Source organism: Theropithecus gelada, chromosome 7b (assembly GCF_003255815.1).
Source record: "Theropithecus gelada isolate Dixy chromosome 7b, Tgel_1.0, whole genome shotgun sequence".
NCBI classification, from domain to species: Eukaryota; Metazoa; Chordata; class Mammalia; order Primates; family Cercopithecidae; genus Theropithecus; species Theropithecus gelada.
In genome coordinates, this window is record NC_037675.1 from 94,202,860 (window position 1) to 94,223,990 (window position 21,131).

The 21,131-nt window shown below is 41.8% G+C and overlaps 1 protein-coding gene across 2 annotated transcripts in view; it reads left to right on the top strand.

Moving 5' to 3' along the window:
- The first annotated feature begins 11,400 nt into the window (after window positions 1-11,400).
- GOLGA5 (golgin A5) overlaps window positions 11,401-21,131 on the top strand; it is a 46,247-nt gene continuing 36,516 nt past the window's right edge. For both annotated transcript variants that reach the window (XM_025392637.1, XM_025392638.1), the window contains exons 1-2: window positions 11,401-11,660; window positions 14,233-14,806. In XM_025392637.1, coding sequence (XP_025248422.1) covers window positions 14,263-14,806 — 544 coding nt within the window. In that variant the 5' untranslated portion in view covers window positions 11,401-11,660; window positions 14,233-14,262. The remainder of the gene's footprint in view (window positions 11,661-14,232; window positions 14,807-21,131) is intronic.

Here is a 21,131-nt window from a genome sequence, read left to right on the forward strand (position 1 = left end):
GACATGGTCTGATCTGTTGCCCATCTATAACTGACTGAAGCTCTGCTGCTGTGATTGGCTGAGACTTCTGTTATAAAAGTATATTCCTAAGTTAGGCTTTCAGTTAGTTTATGTGCCAAGTTAGGTTGCAGTTCCTTACGTAAGAACTCAAGTATAGAGGCGTCCTCAGGCCAAATTTAGTTCAATGTAGCCCTTTAAAGAAATAATTTTGACTGGGTGCACTAGCTCACACCTGTAATCCCAGCACTTTGGGAGGCCAAGGCGGGCGGATCACAAGGTCAGGAGTTCGAGACCAGCCTGGCCAATACGGTGAAACCCCGTCTCTACTAAAAATACAAAAATTAGCTGGGCATGGTGGCAGGAGCCTGTAATCCTAGCTACTCAGGAGGCTGAGGCAGGAGAATCGCTTAAACCCGGGAGGGAGAGGTTGCAGTGAACCAAGATCCCACCACTGTACTCCAGCCTGGGCGACAGAGCTAGACTCCGTCTCAAAAAAAAAAAAAAGAAAGAAAGAAAGAAAGAATTTTATGGCATAAGAAACAATCACCCACATATACCTTATAAGCCACTAACTGAGGCCATGAGAGAGTTGTCCATGACACCATAGCAAGGCACAACATAGTTTGTTTACTCCCACGCTTGTGCTATTTCCAGGACAACATAAAGCACTTTCTCCGCTTAGCCCCACTACCAACATGGGGACATATGGGGGTTGGAGGGCTCTTCAAAGGCATGACAGCTGAGGATAGGGAGAGAGGGGGATCTAAGAGGTTCACCAGGGGCTCAGGGGTGAAGGGATTCATCCCTAGGAGCAGTTTAGCAGCCCAGATAACATGGAAAACACCAGAACTGCCCTGTCACATCTGGGGAACTTCCAAAAAGGTGTGGGAATATGAAATCCCTTTGAGTCATCCAAGGTCACTTCATAAAAATACTACACTCTGTGCTCTATAAAAGAAAGGATACATCAATACTCATGTTGCTTATCAACCTAGATATTATACAACATACATACAAACATAAGGTACATATTTTTAAGTGCTAAGTGCCCTCTGCTGCTGGAAGATAAAAATGCACAAAAAGGCTCACAATTTCATTCTCCAGATCTGTGCAAAGTAGAATCACAGCACCAAGGAGCTGAAAGACACAGGAATCTTCTAGTGTGGGTCACAAAGTCCCTAGGGGAAGCTTGCAGGGTCTAGACAGATACTTTAAATGTGGGGTGTAAGGATTCACAGAGGCAGGGCTGTGAAGACATAGAGAGTACGTTCTATCTCCTGGGATATTCAAAGTTTAAAATAATTTTTTAATGTTATTTACTTTCAAAAATAAGATTCTTTTTTTTTTTTTTTTTTTTTTTTTGAGACGGAGTCTCGCTCTGTCGCCAAGGCTGGAGTGCAGTGGCCGGATCTCAGCTCACTGCAAGCTCCGCCTCCCGGGTTCCCGCCATTCTCCTGCCTCAGCCTCCCGGGTAGCTGGGACTACAGGCGCCCGCCACCTCGCCCGGCTAGTTTTTTGTCTTTTTTGGTAGAGACGGGGTTTCACCGTGTTAGCCAGGCTGGTCTTGATCTCCTGACCTCGTGATCCGCCCGTCTCGGCCTCCCAAAGTGCTGGGATTACAGGCTTGAGCCACCGCACCCGGCCCAAAAATAAGATTCTTATGGTACAAAGTTCAAAGGGTACATACAAAAAAGGATACATTAAAAAATAAACGGGCCGGGCATGGTGGCTCACACCTGTAATCCCAGAACTTTGGGAGGCCAAGGCAGGTGGATCATCTGAGGTCAGGAGTTCAAGACCAGCCTGGCCAATATAGCGAAACCTCATCTCTACTAAAAATACAAAAATTAGCCAGTCATGATGGCTCACTCCTATTGTTCCAGCTATTTGGGAGGCTGAGGCAGGAGAATCACTTGAACCCAGAAGGTGGAGGTTGCAGTGAGCTGAGATCATACCACTGCACTCCATCCTGGGCGACAGAGTGAAATGCCCTCTCAAAAATAAATAAATAAATAAACCTTCCTCTCACTCCTGTTACCTAGCCAAGTCCTCCTCTCTGGATGCAAACAAGGTGTCCTTCAAGACATAGACTCTACCTATAAAAAGTATTTTTACACAAATGATAGTGAAACCACATTTGCAAAATTATGACAGTAAGAAACATCTGACATAGATGATTCCATCTTGCTTCTAACTTCCAAGCTATCCTTGTTTATTCTTGAGCATAGGCCAAGCTGGCTCTCGGAGTAATTTAGTTTATAATTTAACCTTAAAGCAAGGATGATAGTATCCCTTCCGCAAACTACCCCCTCCTTTTCTGGACACTAAAACTACCTTTTAAAAACTAATGAAAGGCTGGCCAGGCGCAGTGGCTAACACCTGTAATCCCAGCACTCTGGGAGGCCGAAGCGGGCGTATCACTTGAGGCCAGAGTTGGAGACTAGCCTGGGCAACCTGGCAAAAACCCACCTCCACTAAATTTAGTCAGGTGTGGCAGTGGGCGCCTGTAGTCCCAGGTACTCAGGAGGTTGATGCAGGAGAATTGTTTGAACCCAGGAGGCAGGGGTTGCAGTGAGCTGAGACTGCACCCCTGCATTCACTTGAGCAACAGAGCGAGACCTTTTCTCAAGAAAGCAAAACAAAACAACAACAATTGAAAAAAAAGCAAAAAAAAAAAAAAAAAACCTAATGAAAGGCCACAAGATTAGTATTATGGGAGGGGCCTACATCTGCTAAGATATAAGTGTAGTTAAACTATAGCCATTGTTCTGGAGGTCACAAGATTAGTAACCTCCTCATTTGCTCCTGTAGACAACACCACTATTGTTAAAATCTGAAATGTTGATGGCATTTTTCAGACCCTGAATTCTGATAGACCAGCTGGTGGTGTTGTAGTCTCACCAACGCACCACAGTGTGGCAATCTCTCTTGTGAGGTATCACCTGGAGTTCTTTACCTCACGTCCAAGATGATTAAGAAGCGCAGACACAAGGGTGAGGTGGGAATGAAAGTTTAATAAGCGAAAGACGAAAGCTGTCCGCCCGCAGAGAGGGAAGCCTGAATGGGTTGCCCACTATGAGGCTGGGGTCCAGGGTTTTTATAAACTGGAAAGGGGAAGGAATGTGCTTAGTCTGTGGGCTGTCTTGGAGAAAGTGATTCAGCTTGGCCCGAGGACCTTGGCCTGGGACCAATCAGGGGCTGAAGTGATGATTCACAGAGGCCAGTCTCACAATCTGAAAAGGAAAGGAAAGTGCCCACCAGAACCCACTGGAGCCCACTGTGTTCATGCCCAAAAAAGGAGAACAAACTTTTTCCCAGGAGCCCACTGATTACAAAAAGGACAAAGGCATTTCTATGTCAGGCCTTGTCCCCTTATCTGAGTGAACTGGAGGTTTGTCCAAGTTTTTATCTGAATGGGCTGGAGGTTCTTCTAACTGTGCAGCCTTAGGCGTGTCTCCAGGCACAACTCCCTGTGCTAGTTCCCTTATTGTTTCTTGCAGCTTGATTTTTTTCCCAGGCTGCTTTTTCTGTTATGTGGGGATGAGGCACTAACCTGTGGGTTGGGGGCTCTCTGGGGACCCTTCCCTTGCTATCTACCTAAGGCAAGCTGGCTAACTCCTCTCAGTGCCACCTGGACCTGTAACCCATACCAAGAAACTGGCTCAACTGGTCTTGTGATCCACCCAGGTAATGACTCAGCACAAGAAGATAGTTTTGACCCTCTATTATTTTATCCCCAACCCAACCAGTTAACATCCTTCATTCCCTAGACCCCAGGCCACCAGGCTATCCTTAAGAAACCCTCACCTCCAAATTTTCAGGGAGACTGATTTCAAGTAATAAGCTCCCATCTTCCACTTGGCTAGCCTTGTGTTAATTAAACTCTTTCTCTACTGCAATACTGCTGTCTCAGTAAATCTGTGCAGTGGGCAGGAAGAACCCATCAGGCAATTACAAAATCACACTATATACACCATTATTTTCCTTTTGTGTTTTTCTCTAATTTAACATATATTCTTAAGATCTTAGAGTTTTTTCATATCCTTGCATAAGAGATCCTGTTTCTTTTTAAAAACAGCCATATAATATTCCACTGGATGAATGTACCAAGAGTTTTAAATCAATGAACATTTAACTTGTTATTTGCTATTATAAGCAACACTGTAATTAATAACTTCATATATGTCATTTTGCATAAGTGTGAGTATATCTGTAGGGTAATTTCCTAAAAGTGGAACTACCTTCTTAAAGGTATGTATTTTTTGAAAATTGTTTTAGGTATAACATGATATATGTAAAGAACTGTCAAGTACAGTGTTGGATGGATTTTTACATATAATCAATACCAATGGTAAGATGTAGAATACTATGAGCACCTCCATCTTGACCACTCCCAGTCAATATCTGCCCTCCCAAAAGATAACTGATACTATAACTTCTTCTTCTCTTTTTTTAAATTTTATTTTTTTGACAGAGGGTCTCACTTCATTACCCAGCCTGGAGTGCAGTGTCGCAATCATGGCTCACTGCAACCTCAAACTCCTGGGCTCAAGCAATCCTCCTCCCTCAACCTCCTGAGTAGCTGTACAGGCAGCACACATCACCATGCCTGGTTAATATTTTTTTTTTTTGTAGAGATGGGGTCTTCCTACGTTGCTCAGGCTGTTCTCGAACTCTCAGGCTCAAGTGATCCTCCAGCCTCAGCCTCCCAAAGTGTTGGGATTACAGGCATCAGCTACCATGCCTGGCCTTATTATGACTTCTGTAACCACTAATTCACTTTGCCTGTTCTTGACCTGCAGAGAAATAGAATTATAGTCTTTTTGGACTGGCTTCTTTTAAGTCAAAATTATGCCTGTGAGTTCCATCTATGGTGTTGTGGTTTCTTGTTTTTCATTGGTATGAAGTACCGTGTTGTACAGCTATACTACAATTTTGTAATCCATTCACCAGTTTATTAGCATTTGGGCTGTTTCCAGTTTGCATTATTATGAATAAAGCTGCTTTGAACATCCTTGTAAATAAATGTCTTTGGGTAGATACCTGCATTCATCTCTCCTGAGCAGAATTACTGACTCATGGGGTAAATCTATGCTAGGTCATACAGTAGGCCTCTGTTTAATTTTAGTAGATATAGCTAATGTTTTCCAAAGTGTTCCTATCACTTACACTCCTCTCAGAAATGTATGCCTGTTCCGGTGGCCCTATGTCCTCATCAGTACCTGGAATTTTCCATCTTTTTACATTTTAGCCATTCTGGTGGGTATGCAAATGTATTTCATTATCATTTTAATTCACATTTCTCTGATGACTAATAATGTTGAACACCTTTTCATGTGCTTTTGGATATTTTCTCTTGCGAAGTGTTTATTAGCTCATTCTTATTAGGTGGATTTTTTAAAAAATTTTGATTTGTAAGAGCGCATTATATTCCAGATATAAGTCCTTTGTCAAATGTATGTGTTGTAAATGCCTTCTCCCAACCTGTGGCTTTCATTTCATTCTTTTAATTTTTATGAACAGAAATTCTTAATTTTGGCCAGACACTGGCACACAACTATAGTCCCAGCATTCTGGGAGGCCAAAGTGGGTGGATTGCTTGAGCTCAGTAGTTCAAGACAAGCCTGGTTAATATGGTGAAACCCTGTCTCTGAAAAAAAAATATTAAAATTAGCCAGGCAAGGTAGCATGTGCCTGTAGTCCTAGCTACTTGGGAGGCTGAGGTGGGAGGATCACTTGAGCCCAGGAGGTTGAGGCTGCAGTGAGCCAAGGTTGCACCACTGCACTCCAGCCTGAGCAACAGAGTGAAATTAAACACTGTGCTGTGACCAAAACAAAACAAACAAAATGAAAGCAATTAATTGAGGCTGCAGACTTGTAATCTCTAATTCTAGTTCAGTATCTCCATTTAATAAATGATGCCTGGGAAGAGAAGCGGTTTGCTCAAGTTCCTATAGCTAGAAACTAGAGAATCACAATTAGAACCAAGGTTTTCCTACTTTCTAGACTAGATATATTCCAGTTGAGTACAGTCTTTTTTCCTGATAATAAAATAGAGGGCAAGAAAGATTAAGTAACTTGAGGGTAATTAACAGTCAAATCAAAACCAGTTAATCTGATTTCTGCCTCTTTTCCATGCTATCTCAATTTACTGAACATTGTTATTCATTCATTATTCAATATGTAGGAGTATCTTCTTGTGCCATGTCCTTTGCTGGGTTCTGTTGAAACAGTCATAGACAGGACAGACACCGTCCCTGCCCTCCCTCATATAATTACAATTGTGTAAATGTTATGAAGAAGTATAGGGTAGAAGAAAGAGTATATCAGTTGTGATGCCAGTTAAGTGGGAGACTCAGAAGGGGAGTCACTCCCAAAAAGAAGCTTATGTTTCCACTGCTGGAGGAGGGAAACACTCTGAGATATTAGTTTAATTGTTTATTAGGTAGCCTCAACTCACTGGGGGCACTGACAGGAAATGGTTTAATTTCTTCCAATAATTCTCAAAGATATTTATATCAATTCCCATTTTTTCCTCTGAGCCATAGTTTCCTTGATGATAGCTTGCTTGCTTCCATAATTTTCAGCCCCTTTTAGTATTTAGAACAGACTCGTTTCAGTATTTAACACTCTGCTCTGTTTAATTTCTTTATGCAGATTTGAATTACCACCTGGTGTCATTTCCTTTCAGGTTGAATGATTTTCTTATTATTTCATATACGGCAAGTCTTATAGGACTAGCCACAACTTCTCTCAGTCTCTGTTTATCTGGGAATGTCTCTATCCAGCCCTCATTTTTGAAGAATAGTTTTGCCGGAAATAGAATCCTTGGTTGACAGTTTTTTTTCCCCTTTAGGATTTTACATATGTTATCCTACTGCCTTCTTCCTTCATTGTTTCTGATATGAAGTCAGCTGTTACTCTTGTTCCTCTATCTTTGATGAGTCATTTTCCTCCTACAGTTTCTAAGATTTTCTTTCTTTCAACAGCTTGACTGTTACATGCCAGGTTGAATGTCTTTGTGTTTGTCCTATTTGAAGATCATTGAGCTTCCTAGATGTACAGATTAATGTTTTCATCAAACTTGGAAAGTTTTTGGCCATTTCTTCCTCAAATATCCCCCCTCCTCCCAATCCTTCTCTCCTGAAATTCCCATTGCATACATATTGGTATATTTGATGATGTCACACAGATCTCTGAGAATCACCTCATTTTTTATTCTTTTTTCTTTATATTGATTGGACAAATTCTATTGATCTATCTTCAAGTTTTCTAATTCTCTCGTCAGCCCACTCAAATTTGCATTGAGCTCCTCTAGTGAAATTTTTTTTTTTTTTTTTTTTTACTTATTGTACTTTTCAATTCTAGAATTCCATTGATTTTTAAAAAATAATCCCTATCTCTTTACTGATATTCCCTATTTTATGAAGCATTGTTGTAATTTTTTTGTTTTTGTTTTTGGTTTGTTTGAGCCTGGGTCTCACTATGTTCCCTAGGCTGGTCTCAAACTCCTGAGTCTAAGCAATCCTCCTGCCTTGGCCTCCCAAAGTGCTGGGATTACAGGTGTGAGCTGCCACAGCTGGCTGTCATATTTTCACTTAGTTTTGTGAACATATTTTTTTTCTCTCTTTTTTTTTTTTAAATAGAGTAGATGCGCTGTGTGAGACTTGATTTCATATTTGAGAAACTTCCTTGAAGTCCTTATATGCTAAATCCAACATCTCACAACATTTATATTGATTTTCACCTCTGTGTATGGTCACATTTTTCTGTTCATTTGCATGTCTACTTTTTTTTAATTGGAAACTGGACAATTTAGATAATATAGCAACTCTCGTGTTTTGATGTGCCCCTCAGAGGGTGTTTTTTGTGTTTTTCTTATACGTTTGTTTTGTGACTTGCCTGGACTAATTCTGCAGAGTTTATCTTCCATAGTGTGTTGACAGTGATGTTTCTCCTCAGTTTTTTGGGGTTTTTTTCCCCTCTTTTATGTTTATTTCTAAGGCTCGTTTTCTAAGGTTTTCGCCAAAGTCAAGATGGCTTAGAATTTAGTCAATGATTGATCAGATGTGGTAATTAGACACCTCAAACCAGTGAGACTTCTACCCTTTCTTGATGGAGCTGTGTCATCTAAATAGGTTGAAGAACATTCAAAACTCAGGCAATTTACAAGACTGCTCTGGCTTTTGTTTTGCTGAGTTTTCTTGTGTCTCCTCTGCATCCTCTGCAAGGCTTCCCTGGCTTTTGTTTTCCTGTGTCTCCTCTGCCACTGTGCAAGGCTTCATGTTCCGCCAGGGTCGAGTAGATGACTGGGGCTTTTGCCAGACTCTCCTGAACTGACACAGCCTTCCAGACCATAAGCGCATTGCCAAAGCCCACCATGCCTATCTGATTCCCTGGCTCTCACTGCTGAACTTCCAGCAGGCTTTCTAATCAGTTGTTTGCTCAACCAGTCTTGCAGCCCAGGTAATTGTGATGTTGGCATTCCCAATCAACCTTTCTCCTTGGCCATGGGGTTTTTCTGGCACCACTCCAAGTCAGCCCCCTCTGGCAGCAAAGCTGCTGGTTTTCACATCTACTCAGCCCTGATAGAACTATTCCCATGGAACTGGAGGAGAGGGATTGGGAATTTCCCCATGGTAACGTGTCACAGACTCACTGTTGTTACCCAAGGTTTAATAGTTTTTTCTTGAATAAATGCTCTTTAATTTATGTTATGCCAGTGGTGGATTTCCAGGAATTTGAAATGGTTGTTTTTCACAATTGTGTCCAATTTCATCGTTTTTGGGGAAGATAATTTGCTGAATTCCTTACTCTGCCATTCTAGAAGTCACAATAAAGCCCCATTTGTTTAAAACTTCATCCTTAAGCTCTACTCAAAGTTCCTCTCCCTGATCTCTGGAGCAGACTAGCCTGGTTGCACTATAGCACTAGAGGCTTCCTTCTTCCCCTTTCTTTTCTAGGCGTTAGTTCTGCTGGTGGCATTAGGGTAGTGAGGAGGCGGAAAGAAAAGGGCAAATTTTCTGACCCATTGGGCAAGGTTGTAGCCTCTCTCTGTTGTGCTGTTTCTCTGGCTAATCCACCCCGGCCCCAACAATGTATGCATGGCAGGCATCTATATGCTGACCTCTTAGGGGGTATATGTGGGAATTCTTGAAACACTCTTTTTTGGGGCCTGCCCGTTGCCATTTTTTGGAATATCTGAATTAAGTCTAAAATCCGCATTCAATAATTCAAATACTCAGGACCCACTATGTACACAGGATCAGGCTAATTTGGCCCTAATGACAAGCCTACAACATAGTCCCTAGTCTTCATCTTTAACTTGAGGAAAGTAAGGCTCAAACAGGTTAAGGGCTGAGCACAGTGGCTCATGCCTGTAATCTCAGCACTTTGAGTGGCTGATCAGGCAGATTACTTGAGGTCAGGAGTTTGAGACTAGCCTGGCCAACATGGTGAAACCCTGTCTCTACTAAAAATACAAAAAATTAGCCGGGCATGGTGGCACACGCCTCTAGTCCCAGCTACTCAAGGGGCTGAGGCAGGAGAAACACTTGAACCCGGAAGGTGGAGGTTGCAGTGAGCCGAGATCGCGCCACTGCACTCCAGGATGGGCGACAGAGCAAGGCTCCATTTCAAAAAACCAACCAAACAAACAAAAAAATCCCCCCAAAAAATGGGTTAAGTAATTTGTCTAAGATTATCAGTCCTAATAAGGAGTCCACATTATTCCAAAGCCTGTGCTCTTGGACTCAAAGTTTTGTCTCCAAATTAAATATTGGGAGTAATTACAGCTCCTGCTTTTCTTCCTCTCAGGTCTAGTCCAATACAGTGGAAGATTGGTTCTTCCTCAACTTCTTTCATTCTCATCCCTTTGACAATTAAAACATTGTTTCTAGAGTCACACTGACCCAAGTTTGAATCCCAGTTGTTCTACCTTTGCTTCTATGTGACCACGGGCAAGTAACTAAATCTCATTGAATCTCAGTGTCTTCATCTGTAAAATAGGATAATATATTAATAGTAGTCTGATTTTATTAGGTAGGCCTGTGTAAGAAACAATCCTAAATCTCAGTGGCTTATAACAGCAAAAGTTGGTATTTCACTCATGTGAAATCTCAGATGTGAGCTGCTTCACATCCCCTTCTTCTAGGACCAAGGCTGAAAGAGCAGCCCTTCTGACACAGACTATTCTCATGAAAGGAAACATTTCTCTGGTTGAAATACGTAATAACTCTTAATGCTTCTGCTCAGAAAGACCTCCTGCTCCTATTTCACTGGCCAAAAGAAGATCATACGATCAAGCCTGACATCAGTGAGGATGGAAAGAATGCTCCTTCTACAGGACGCGCTGCAGTTACATGGCAACAGGCGATGATGTATAATCCTTAACTGGAAAAGCAACTTAATAGTTAGGAACAACAATACCACCTACCAGAGAATAATAGTACCTTCCTTATGAATGTGAGATTAAAATGAGGTGAGGCACATGCAATGCTTAACACAGTATTCTACGCTTAATAAAGTTTGATAAATGTTAGATGCCATTATTATGATTATTACCTCCTGGTGCTGAAAAATTTTCTCTTCACTCTACTGGGCTAAACCTCACCTGAGAGGAAGAAAAGCAGCAGCTGTAATTACTTCCAATATTTAATTTGGAGACAATAAAACTTTGAGTCTACGGGGCACAGGCTTTGGAGTAATGTGGACTCCTTATTAGGACAGATGATCTTAGACAAATTACTTAAACTGTTTGAGCCTTACTTTCCTCAACTCAAAGATGTGAGACTTGGAACTGTATTGTAGGCTTGTCATTAGGGCCAAATTAGCCCAATCCTGTACACATAGTGGGTGCTGAGTCTTTGAACTATTGAATGTGGATTTTAGACTTATTTCAGATAGTCAATGAACTGCATGCATAACATAACCACAGTACTACCTTTTCTATCCTTTGGGTCTCAGCTCAAATATCATCTCCTCAGAGAGACCTTCCCTGACCACCTGATTTAAAGTACCTCCCGTGCTTCCAGTCACTTTTCCCCGTTTTCTTGTCGTTACAGCTCTGGTAACGCCCTGAAATTGTCTTGTCCATTCACTGTCATGTAGTATCTGTCTCTGCCACTAGAAAGTAAGCGCCATGCAATCCGGATCATGGTTTCTTATTTCCACCTTCTGCCGTGGGCCTCTGGCATTTCTCTTCTGTAAAACTTCCGGGAGATGGTGAGTAAAGGGAGAACTCACGTGACCCGCAACGAGACCTAGCCCTTTGTGGGTGTGGCCTTTCACGTTGCGCCGGCCGCGTGCGGGCCGTCCACCGCGGGAGGACAGCAACGTCACACGCACGCAGGCCCTGCGCCGCGCCTCGTCTCGCCACGGGCGGAAAGGGGCATGGCCATGCGTAAGGACCCCGTAGCCACCGGCGCCACCGCCTGAATCGCCTGCAGGTGGCTGTTCTCGGCTCCCTGCCGTGCAGGCATCTCGAAAGCCACTCTGTTTTGGGGTCCTCGCGCCCCTTCCACGTCTCCCGGAAGCGGTAGCACGGCCCCGGCAGGTCCGGGAGAAGGTTTAGTCTGCTCGGGCCCCTCCGGGCCAGCTGCCGAGGGGGCGCGGCCCAGGACGGCGACTAGGCCGTGGTGCAATCTCTCCGGAGTCCTCAGGTGAGGCGGAGGCGAGGGCCCACTGGACGAGACGGGAGTGTTAACGGTCCTAGGAGTGGGGGCGCAGTCCTTTCAGCGGAGACCCTGGTCTCTCCGTCTTCTTTCGGGTGGCGCTCGTCTTCCCTGTGTTAGGGGCAGAGGAGGGTAGCTGGAGAGACCCCATGGGCTTCAGCCGACGTTGTTTACTGCCCTCTGTATTCTTTCTTCCTGACTCCTGTCTGACCTGGCAGTTCTTCCCGCACGGAACGAGATGGGTGGGGAGCGGAGTGGGGGGGTCTCTGCTCGCTTACCTGAGATCCATAGACTGAAGACCCCAGGGCACTACCGACTGGGCCTACACGACTGACCTGCAGCCTCCCTCCCTCTGTGCTGACGCCTGTCCTTCGAAGCAGGCCCTGCCACCGCCCTCTGCGGATCCATCCCCATCCCACGCACTCTCTCTGCCCTTGGGCAGTGCCTGGGGAATTGACGGGTGCCTCTGAAGTCCTTTGTGTCTTTGAGATGTTTGTCAATGGAGCAAGTGCCCAGGGCCCATCTAAGTATTTAATTGGGTAATCAACATTAATTGCAACATTAGTAGCAATTTAATGGTATGTTTTAAAGCCCAATTAATTTTAAAATGAGAGGCAAGATAGAAAGAATTGAGTGTGTTTTGATTTTTTTATTACTTTTTTTGTAGAGACAGGGTCTTGCCACGTTGCCCAGGCTGGTCTCAAACTCTTGGCCTCAAGTGGTCCTCCCCGCTTGGCGTCCCAATGTGTTGGGATTACAGGGTGAGCCACAGTGCCTGGCCTGTATGGTGTTCTGTATGTTACAGAGCATTTCGTCTCCATTTTCATTTGGTTTTTTTATAAACTCCGAAAGACATAGGCATGTAATAGTCACATGTGTAAAGAACAGGTTTAAAGGATGAGTTTCTTCTGGAGGTTTTTTTAGGTTTTGAGCTATATGGTATAGGGAGGCAAAGATTAAAAGGTGGGTTTGGCACTAGGGTGACTTAGACTTGAGTATCTGAGCTGCTATCTAAACTCTGGGATCTTTCTCAACCCTTTCCACGTTTGCTTTTAAAAAAGGATATTGCTGTTTACCTCATAATGTGACTGTGAAAGTTACATATGATGAAAGATACATGTGTACCTGTGTACAGCATCTGTCATATAAAAATTCCACTCAGCAGTATTTATGAGTGCCTACTGTGTGCTAGACTCTGAGAATTCATTGGTGAGCAAAACAGACATAATCTGTATCCAACCACTGCCCCCCTTTCCCCAAGAACAAGAGACGTGTTTAAAAAAAAAAAAAAAAAAACGTAATTATAACACATGAAGGGCTATGAGGCAAAAGAATAGGATATGTACAGATAATGATTGACCTAACTTAGATGGAAAGGAGAACTCTGAAGCAGATGACATTTGAGTAAACACCAAGAACAAGAAAGTTAACCATGAAAGAGTTCTTGGCAAAAGGAACAACGTGCACATTCTAGAAATGGTTGTGGACTTTATTATAGAGCCCTTCTATATCTGTATATTCATCATTACTTTGATGTGTTGTGACACACAGTAAGTATTCAAATATATGTATGGAATGAGTGGTTATGCAGTTTTGCTTTTTATTCTGAACTTAATGTGCACGTGGTAGGTATTGAGTATTTGAATTATTGAGCATGTACTTTAGACAAATTATATGCACACCTAAATTATATGTAATAGTGCCGCAGTTTAACATTAAGATGGCTTTTGTATTTAATGGAAAAGTTTTTTCAAGTTTTAGCACTTTAAAACAAACTTCAGTGAATTTTATTTTTATTTGGTTGTACTGGAATTTTGCCATAGTGGTTATTTGCTAATTTGCTGCTGTAGCAAAGTACCACAGACTAATTGGCTGGGGCAACAGAAATTTATTTTCTCTTGGTTCTGAAGGCTTGAAGTCCAAAATGAAGGTATTGACAGAGTTGGGTTTCTTCTGAGGCCTACTTCTTTTGCTTGCAGATGTCTGCCTTCTCCCTGTGTCCTTTCTGTATGTCTGCTGTGTTGAAATTTCCTCCACTTAGAAGGACATGCCAGTTATATTTGATTAGGGCCCACCCTAATGACTCATTTTAATTATCCCTTTAGAGACCCTATCTCCAAAAACAGTCACATTCTGAGGTCTGGGGGTTAGGACTCAAATAAAGGAATTTGGAGGGATGCAGTTCAGCCCATAAGAGATGCTTTTGCTACATTAAGATTTGACCTTCATTGAAATAGTAATAATAAACACAGTAGTGGTAGTTGTAATAAGGATAATAGCAGCCACTAAAATGAGTGCTTATTATGTGCCAAGCATTTTGCAAAGTGTCTTTTATATATTATTTCATCATAACACCATCCTATAAGGTAAGTACACTTTTCCCCCCGTTTTCTACATAGGATTTCTCAGCCTCATTTAAGTAGTTTGCTCAAGGTTACCTAGCTAGTAAAAGGTAGGGTTAGGATTTCAACCCAGGACTACCTGACTCCAGCGTCTGGTGTTAACCATTTTTCATACTCTGCCATTATGCCACAATGATCATTTTATGTCCTTTTTACAGGTTTGCCAATAGGATTATCCTGCTGCCATCATGTCTTGGTTTGTTGATCTTGCTGGAAAGGCAGAAGATCTTTTAAACCGAGTTGATCAAGGGGCTGCAACAGCTCTCAGTAGGAAAGACAATACCAGCAACATATATAGCAAAAATACTGACTATACTGAGTTTCACCAGCAAAATACAGATTTGACATATCAGACTGGACCTAAAGCTACGTATATTTCATCAGCAGCTGATAACATTCGAAATCAAAAAGCCACCATCTTAGCTGGCACTGCAAATGTGAAAGTAGGATCTCGGACACCAGTAGAGGCCTCTCATCCTGTTGAAAATGCATCTGTTCCTAGGCCTTCATCCCAATTTGTGCGAAGAAAAAAGTCAGAACCTGATGATGAGCTGCTGTTTGATTTTCTTAATAGTTCACAGAAGGAGCCTACCGGGAGGGTGGAAATCAAAAAGGAAAAAGGCAAGACACCTGTCTTTCAGAGTTCTCAGACATCAAGTGTCAGTTCTGTGAACCCCAGTATAACCACCATCAAAACCACTGAAGAAAATTCTTTTGGGAGCCAAACCCACGGTAGTTAATCAGTCCTCTGTTTCTTTTAACCAAATTGAATGTGTCATCATATGATCCAATGGTGTTTCTCATTCACTGTTATGGGATCTGTTTCCACTGCTGTAAGGGCAGACTCTCCGCAAATGTGTGGTGTAAACAAGGGGGACATCATTGACTACTATTAGTCAATAGACAGTTGTAGCAGGGACTTAATGTTGTCTGGAAGGCAACTTTACCCACTCAGCATCTAACAAAGTATTTCATATTTGATTCCCTAAGACATTTTAAGATTAAAAAAAGAAAATTTTGAAATCTGAAAGAAAGCATGTCACTTTGGATCAGGCACTATCCCAGTTGATATCTTTTTGTTACTAGGATTGTAAAAATGACAGGAGACTGTACTTCATGTATTTTCTGGGTTGTGTTTTTTGTGTGTTTTTCCCCCTACATCCTCCACACATAAAACTGAGAGACTGAACTTTGATCCAGGTTGAAGAGTTGAAGGCATTGACCTGGTAGTGAAGCAAGAGCTTAGAATTCTTGTTATCAATTGTTTAATTCCCTGTGAGATTACCTCTACAAGTACACCTTCTTTCCTGTGAAATGAGATTAACACTGTAAATGCGGCTAATTCAGGTACCTACTAAGTGTTTTAAAATATCAATAGGCCAGACGTGGTGGCTCACGCCTGCAATCCCAGCACTTTGGGAGGCCGAGGCGGGTGGATCACGAGGTCAGGAGATCGAGACCATCCTGGCTAACACAGCGAAACCCCATCTCTACTAAAAATACAAAAAATTAGCCGAGCGTGGTGGCGGGCGCCTGTAATCCCAGCTACTCAGGAGGCTGAGGCAGGAGAATGGCTTGAACCCAGGAGGCGGAGCTTGCAGTGAGCCCAGATCGTACCACTGCACTCCAGCGTCGGCCACAGAGCAAGACTCCGTCTCAAAAAAATAAATAAATAAATAAAATAGCAATAGGCTGGGCATGGTGGCTCAAGCCTGTAATCCCAGCACTTTGGAACGCCGAGGCGGGCAGATCACTCGCACCCAGGAATTCGATACCAGCCAGAACAACATAGCAAAACCCTGTCCTGGTTAATGCAAAAATTTACCAGGCACAGTGGCACATGCCTGTAGTCTCAGCTACTTGGGAGGCTGAGACGGGAGAATTGCTTGAGCCCAGGAGGTCGAGGTTGCAGTGAGCTGAGATTGCACCACAACACTCCAGCCTGGGCAACAGAATGAGACCCTGTCTCCAAAGATAAAAAAAGAAAAAAGGCAAGAAACTTGATAGTAGGTTCTTGCAGGGATTCTTTTGTTATTTTGAGACGGTCTTGCTCTATCGCCCAGCCTTAAGTGCCGTGGTGCTATCACAGCTTGCGGTACTCTTGACCTCCCAGGCTCAAGTGATCCTCCTGCCTCAGCCTCCCGAGTAGCTGGAACTATAGGTGCATACCACTGTGCCCAGCTGAGTTTTAAAAATTATTTTTAATAGAGACAGTGTCTCACTGTGTGCTCTGGCTGGTCTTGAGCTCAAATGATCCTCCTGCTTTGGCCTCCCACAGCATTGGGATTATGGGCATGAGCTACCATGGCCTGGCCGTAGGGATTTTTTTTTTTTTTTGAGACAGTCTCACTCTGTTGCCCAGGCTGGAGTACAGTGGCCGGATCTTGGCTCACTGCAAGCTCCAGCTCCCGGGTTCACACCATTCTCCTGCCTCAGCCTTCTGAGTAGCTGGGACTACAGGTGCCCGCCACCACATCTGGCTAATTTTTCCTTGTATTTTTAGTAGAGACGGGGCTTCACTGTGTTAGCCAGGATGCTCTTGGTCTCCTGATCTTGTGATCCGCCTGCCTCGGCCTCCCGAAGTGCTGGGATTGTAGGCGTGAGCCACTGTGCCTGGCCTTTTTTTTTGCTTAAACTTGAGACAGGGTCTTATTGTCACCCAGGCTAGAGTACCCTGGCACAGTCTTAGCTCACTGCAACCTCCACCTCCTGAGTTCGAGCGATTTTCCCACCTCAGCCTCCCAAGTAGCTGGGACTATAGGTGTGCACCACCACCCTTGGCTAATTTTTGTATTTTTTGGTAGAGATGGGGTTTCATCATGTTGACCAGGCTGGTCTTGAACTCTGGACCTCAAGCAATCTGCCCACCTTGGCCTCCCAAAGTGCTGAGATTACAGGCGTGAGCCACCACACCCAGCCAGGGATTCTTTATAGAGTTGATTATTGATGGGAGTTTGTCATGTTCTTAGATGTTACAGCTTCTTTCATTGTCTTGGCTGTTAGTGAATAAAATCTTTCTTGTATTTTCAAGACAAAAACTTGTATAGAGGAAGAGGTTTTGGGTTGTCAAAATAGGATCATGCAGTAGCAGTTGATTAATATGTTCACACATTCCGAAATTTATTCTCAGCTATCTTTCAATTAATTATACAAAGAACCTACTAGGTGCAAGTATATGGAAGTGTCCAGTGGGTGAGCTAGACATGTAAACAGATAATTTACATGTGGTCTAGTAAATGTAGCAATTGAAGTATGGTCAGAGTGTTGTGGAAGTATGAAGGAGGAAGCAACTAATTGCCTAAGGTATTCAGAAAGGATTCACAGAGGGTCTGTATTTTTAGCTGGGCCTTAAAGAATGAAGAGGAGTTTGCCAGGTAAAAAAAGAAGTTAGAGACAGCATTCCATGCAGAGAGAACAGACTCTTTAAGGGGCTGGTAGAGTAGAAAATGTAAGAAAGTTGGAAACACTGAGTGTGAGTTGCAGGTTGATGAAAATGTAGCTAGCAAACAAAGTTGGGACCTGTTTGTGAAGGCCCTTGTGTCATACTGTTTATGCGATTAAACCCATTACTCTTGTAGATCATTGTTGAAGATTGATCCCTGAACAACTGGCTTTAGAATCACTTGTGTGTTGTTAATTTAAAAATGAATTATTGAGTGCCTTCCCAGGATTCCTGAATCGTATTTTCTGGGGATGGAGCCAGGGCATCTGATTTTGTTGTTGTTGTTCTGTAGGTGGTTCTTAGCCAATAAAAATTGAAAGTGACTGCCACAGCCAGTGTGATGCTAGTAGAGATCTTTAAGTCAAGAGTTGACATGGCTTATTTTTGTACTTTTAAAGAAAACAACTTGCATATAATTATAAAGAATGGACCTAAAGGGAACCTCGTTGTCAGGGAAATGAATTAGAACTGGTTGTAATACACAGGAGTTATAAAAATTGTTTCTCTTGGGTAGGACCTCTCAACTTTGAGACTTGGCATTTTGGGCCAAATTAATTCAATAGTGTGGGGAGCCCTCCTGTTCTTTGTAGGATGTTTAGCAGCATCTCTGGCCTCTTAACCCATTAGATGGTGGTAGCAACCCCAATTGTGACAACCAACAATGTCTCCATAAATTGCCAAATGTTCCTTGCAGGGCAGAATCATCCCAGTTGAGAACCAATGTCCTGAGATGCCTGGAAATGTGTGGAAATGGGATTGCTGAGCTGTAGGGTTTAACAATGTTCAGCTACACTAGTAATGTCAAAGTGGCTTTCTCCGGAGGTGGTGCCAATTTATACTCTAACGAGCTGTGCTTAAGAACTTCTTTTGCTCCACATTCTCACCAACGTTTTTTATTTTCGATTTAACTTTTACTTTTTGCTGATCAGATTTGTTGTTGATATTCTTTATTTCCTTCATTACTAGTGTGGTTGAAGATCTTTTCAGATACTTGACTATTCAAGTTTCATTTTCTGGAAGTGTCTACTCAAATATTTTTTAATCAATTTTTTTCTGTTAGATTATTTGTCTTTTTCCTTCTTGATGCATGGACATTCTTGATATATTCTAAATTCTAAATTCTTTTCCTCCTCCAGTTTTACCTTGGTTTTTCCCCTCCCCTCTCTGTGGTATCTCAATGAGCAGAAGTTCTTAATGTAGATGCTTGTGGCTTGTGTTTTTTGTGTCTTGGAAAATCTTTCCTTACATTGAGATCATAAAGATATTTTTCTGTATTGTCTTCTATAGTGTGCGATAGGCATTCAATTCCATCTTTTTTTTTTTTTGCCATAGGGAAATCAGCTATTCTAGCATCATTTATTGGACTGAGTCTCTTGTCCCTACCAATTTGCAATACCACCTGTCTTATATATCACGTATTCATTAGTATGTTTCTGGCCACTTAATTCTGTTTTATTGGTTTATTTGTGTATCCTTGTGCCAGTGCCACCCTGTTTTAATTAATGTAGTTTTAAGTGTCTTGATAACTGATAGGGTAGCTTCTTCCAGCTGGTGTGCTTTCATCAGAAATGTTTTGGCTATTCTTGAACTTTTCCACTCCCATATGCATTTTAGGATTTGCTTATCAAGTTTCACAAAAACTCTGTTGGTCTTTTTATTGGGAATTCATTGCTTCTATATAGACAGTTTGGTGAGAATCAGCACTTTTGCTATATTGAGTTTTCTTATCCACTAATCGGGTATAATTTCAACATATTTTGTGCTGTCTTTCATTAAAATTTTTTTGTTTTCTCCATAAAGATCTTACATACTTTGTGTTAGTATTATTCCTAAGTAGTTTATATTTTTTGAAACGATTATATGTGGTATTCCATAAAATTTTTTGTTTTGTTATTGCTGGTGTGTTTTTTGTTGTTTTTTATATGTACATACATAGCAATCTAGATAGCTCTTAATCTTCATGTTTTTCTGAACATAAATTTAGATTTTCAACAACACAGTTGTCTGTGTATAATGAATTTGTTTCTTCTTAGCCCTTTTGTCTCTTAAAAAATCCTTTTTTTCATTGGCTAGGACTCAACAACCAGTTTTGTATCTTGTTCTTTGTCTTAGAGAGAATACTTTGTTTCACTAAGTATGATTTTACATTAGGTTTTTCATAGATATTTTTTATTAGGTTAGAGAAGTTTCCATAAATATCTAGTTTGAGTTTTTATCATGTTGAATTTTAGCAATATTTTTTCCTCTACCCCTGGAGATAATAATATAGTTTTTCTTCTTTAATATTAATATAGTATACAAATCAATTGATTTTTTGAATTGATTTTTATTTATTTATTTTTAATAGAGATGAGATCTTGCTGTGTTACCCAGGCTGGAATGTAGCAGCTATTCACATGTATGGTCATAGTGCACTGCAGCCCCAAACTCCTGGGCTCAAGTAATCCTCCCACTTCAGCCTCCCAACTCACTGGGATACAGGTGCACACCACTGCACCTAGCGCCACCTCCAACTGATACTTTTAGATATAAAACCAAACTTAACTTTCAGTTTGCTAATATTCCCTTTAGGATTTTTGCATTTATTTAGTTAATTTACTTTTTATTTATTATTATTATTTTGAGACAAGATCTCACTCTGTCGCCCAGGTTGGAGTGCAGTGGTAGGATCTCAGCTCACTGCAGCCTCAATCTCCCAGGCTCAAGCAATCCTCCTGCCTCAGCCTCAATAGTAACTGGGACTACAGTCACACACCACCATGCCTGGGTAATTTTGTTCATTTTTTGTAGAGGCAAGGTCTCACTATATTGCCAGGCTGGTCTGGAACTTCTGAGCTCAAGGGATCCTCCTGTGTTGGCCTCCCAAAGTGCTAGGATTACAGGCATGAGCCACCACACCTAACCTTTTGCATTTATTTTATAAGTGAAATCGACCTGCGATATTGTTAGGTTTTAGTATTACAGTTATATTAGCCTTATTAAATGAATTGGAAAGTGTTCCTTCTTTTTCTGTTGTGTTAATTAGTTGGTGTAAGACTAAGATTAGTTATTTCCTGAGTGTTTGCTACAACTCTGTGCTAAAACCATCAGGACCTGGGGTGTTCTTAGTGAAAGGTTTTAACTGTTGATTCAGTCGGCTTTTCATTTGTTAACTCTGTTTTTGGTAAGTTACATTTTTTTCCCCAATAATTTGTCAATGTCATATAGATTTTGAGGGGTTATACTTATTTAATTTGAGGAAAACAGTGAAGGGGTCACAGCTGAAACTTTCAGCGCAACCAGACATTTAGTTATTCTACCAACCTTGCAAAAACCAATGCTTGATCACGCATACTGTGTGAAGAATATCAGTCTCTGCCATATATTGAATCCTTACCCTGTTTCTGGCACTGTGCTAAATGCCTGCTTTTTAAAACAGCTTTAATGGAGTATAATTCACATGCAATAAACTGCACAATAAGTATTGTGTAATTGATAGATTTCAGTATCATGTACATTTTAAAATTTGATGGCCTAATGTTGTTTATATCTGTCCCAGAGGACACTTTTGGTTATGCTGATCCTCTCTAGTATGTTTATTTCCTCTTTTGCTAATTTTTGCTTTCTTTGGGTTTA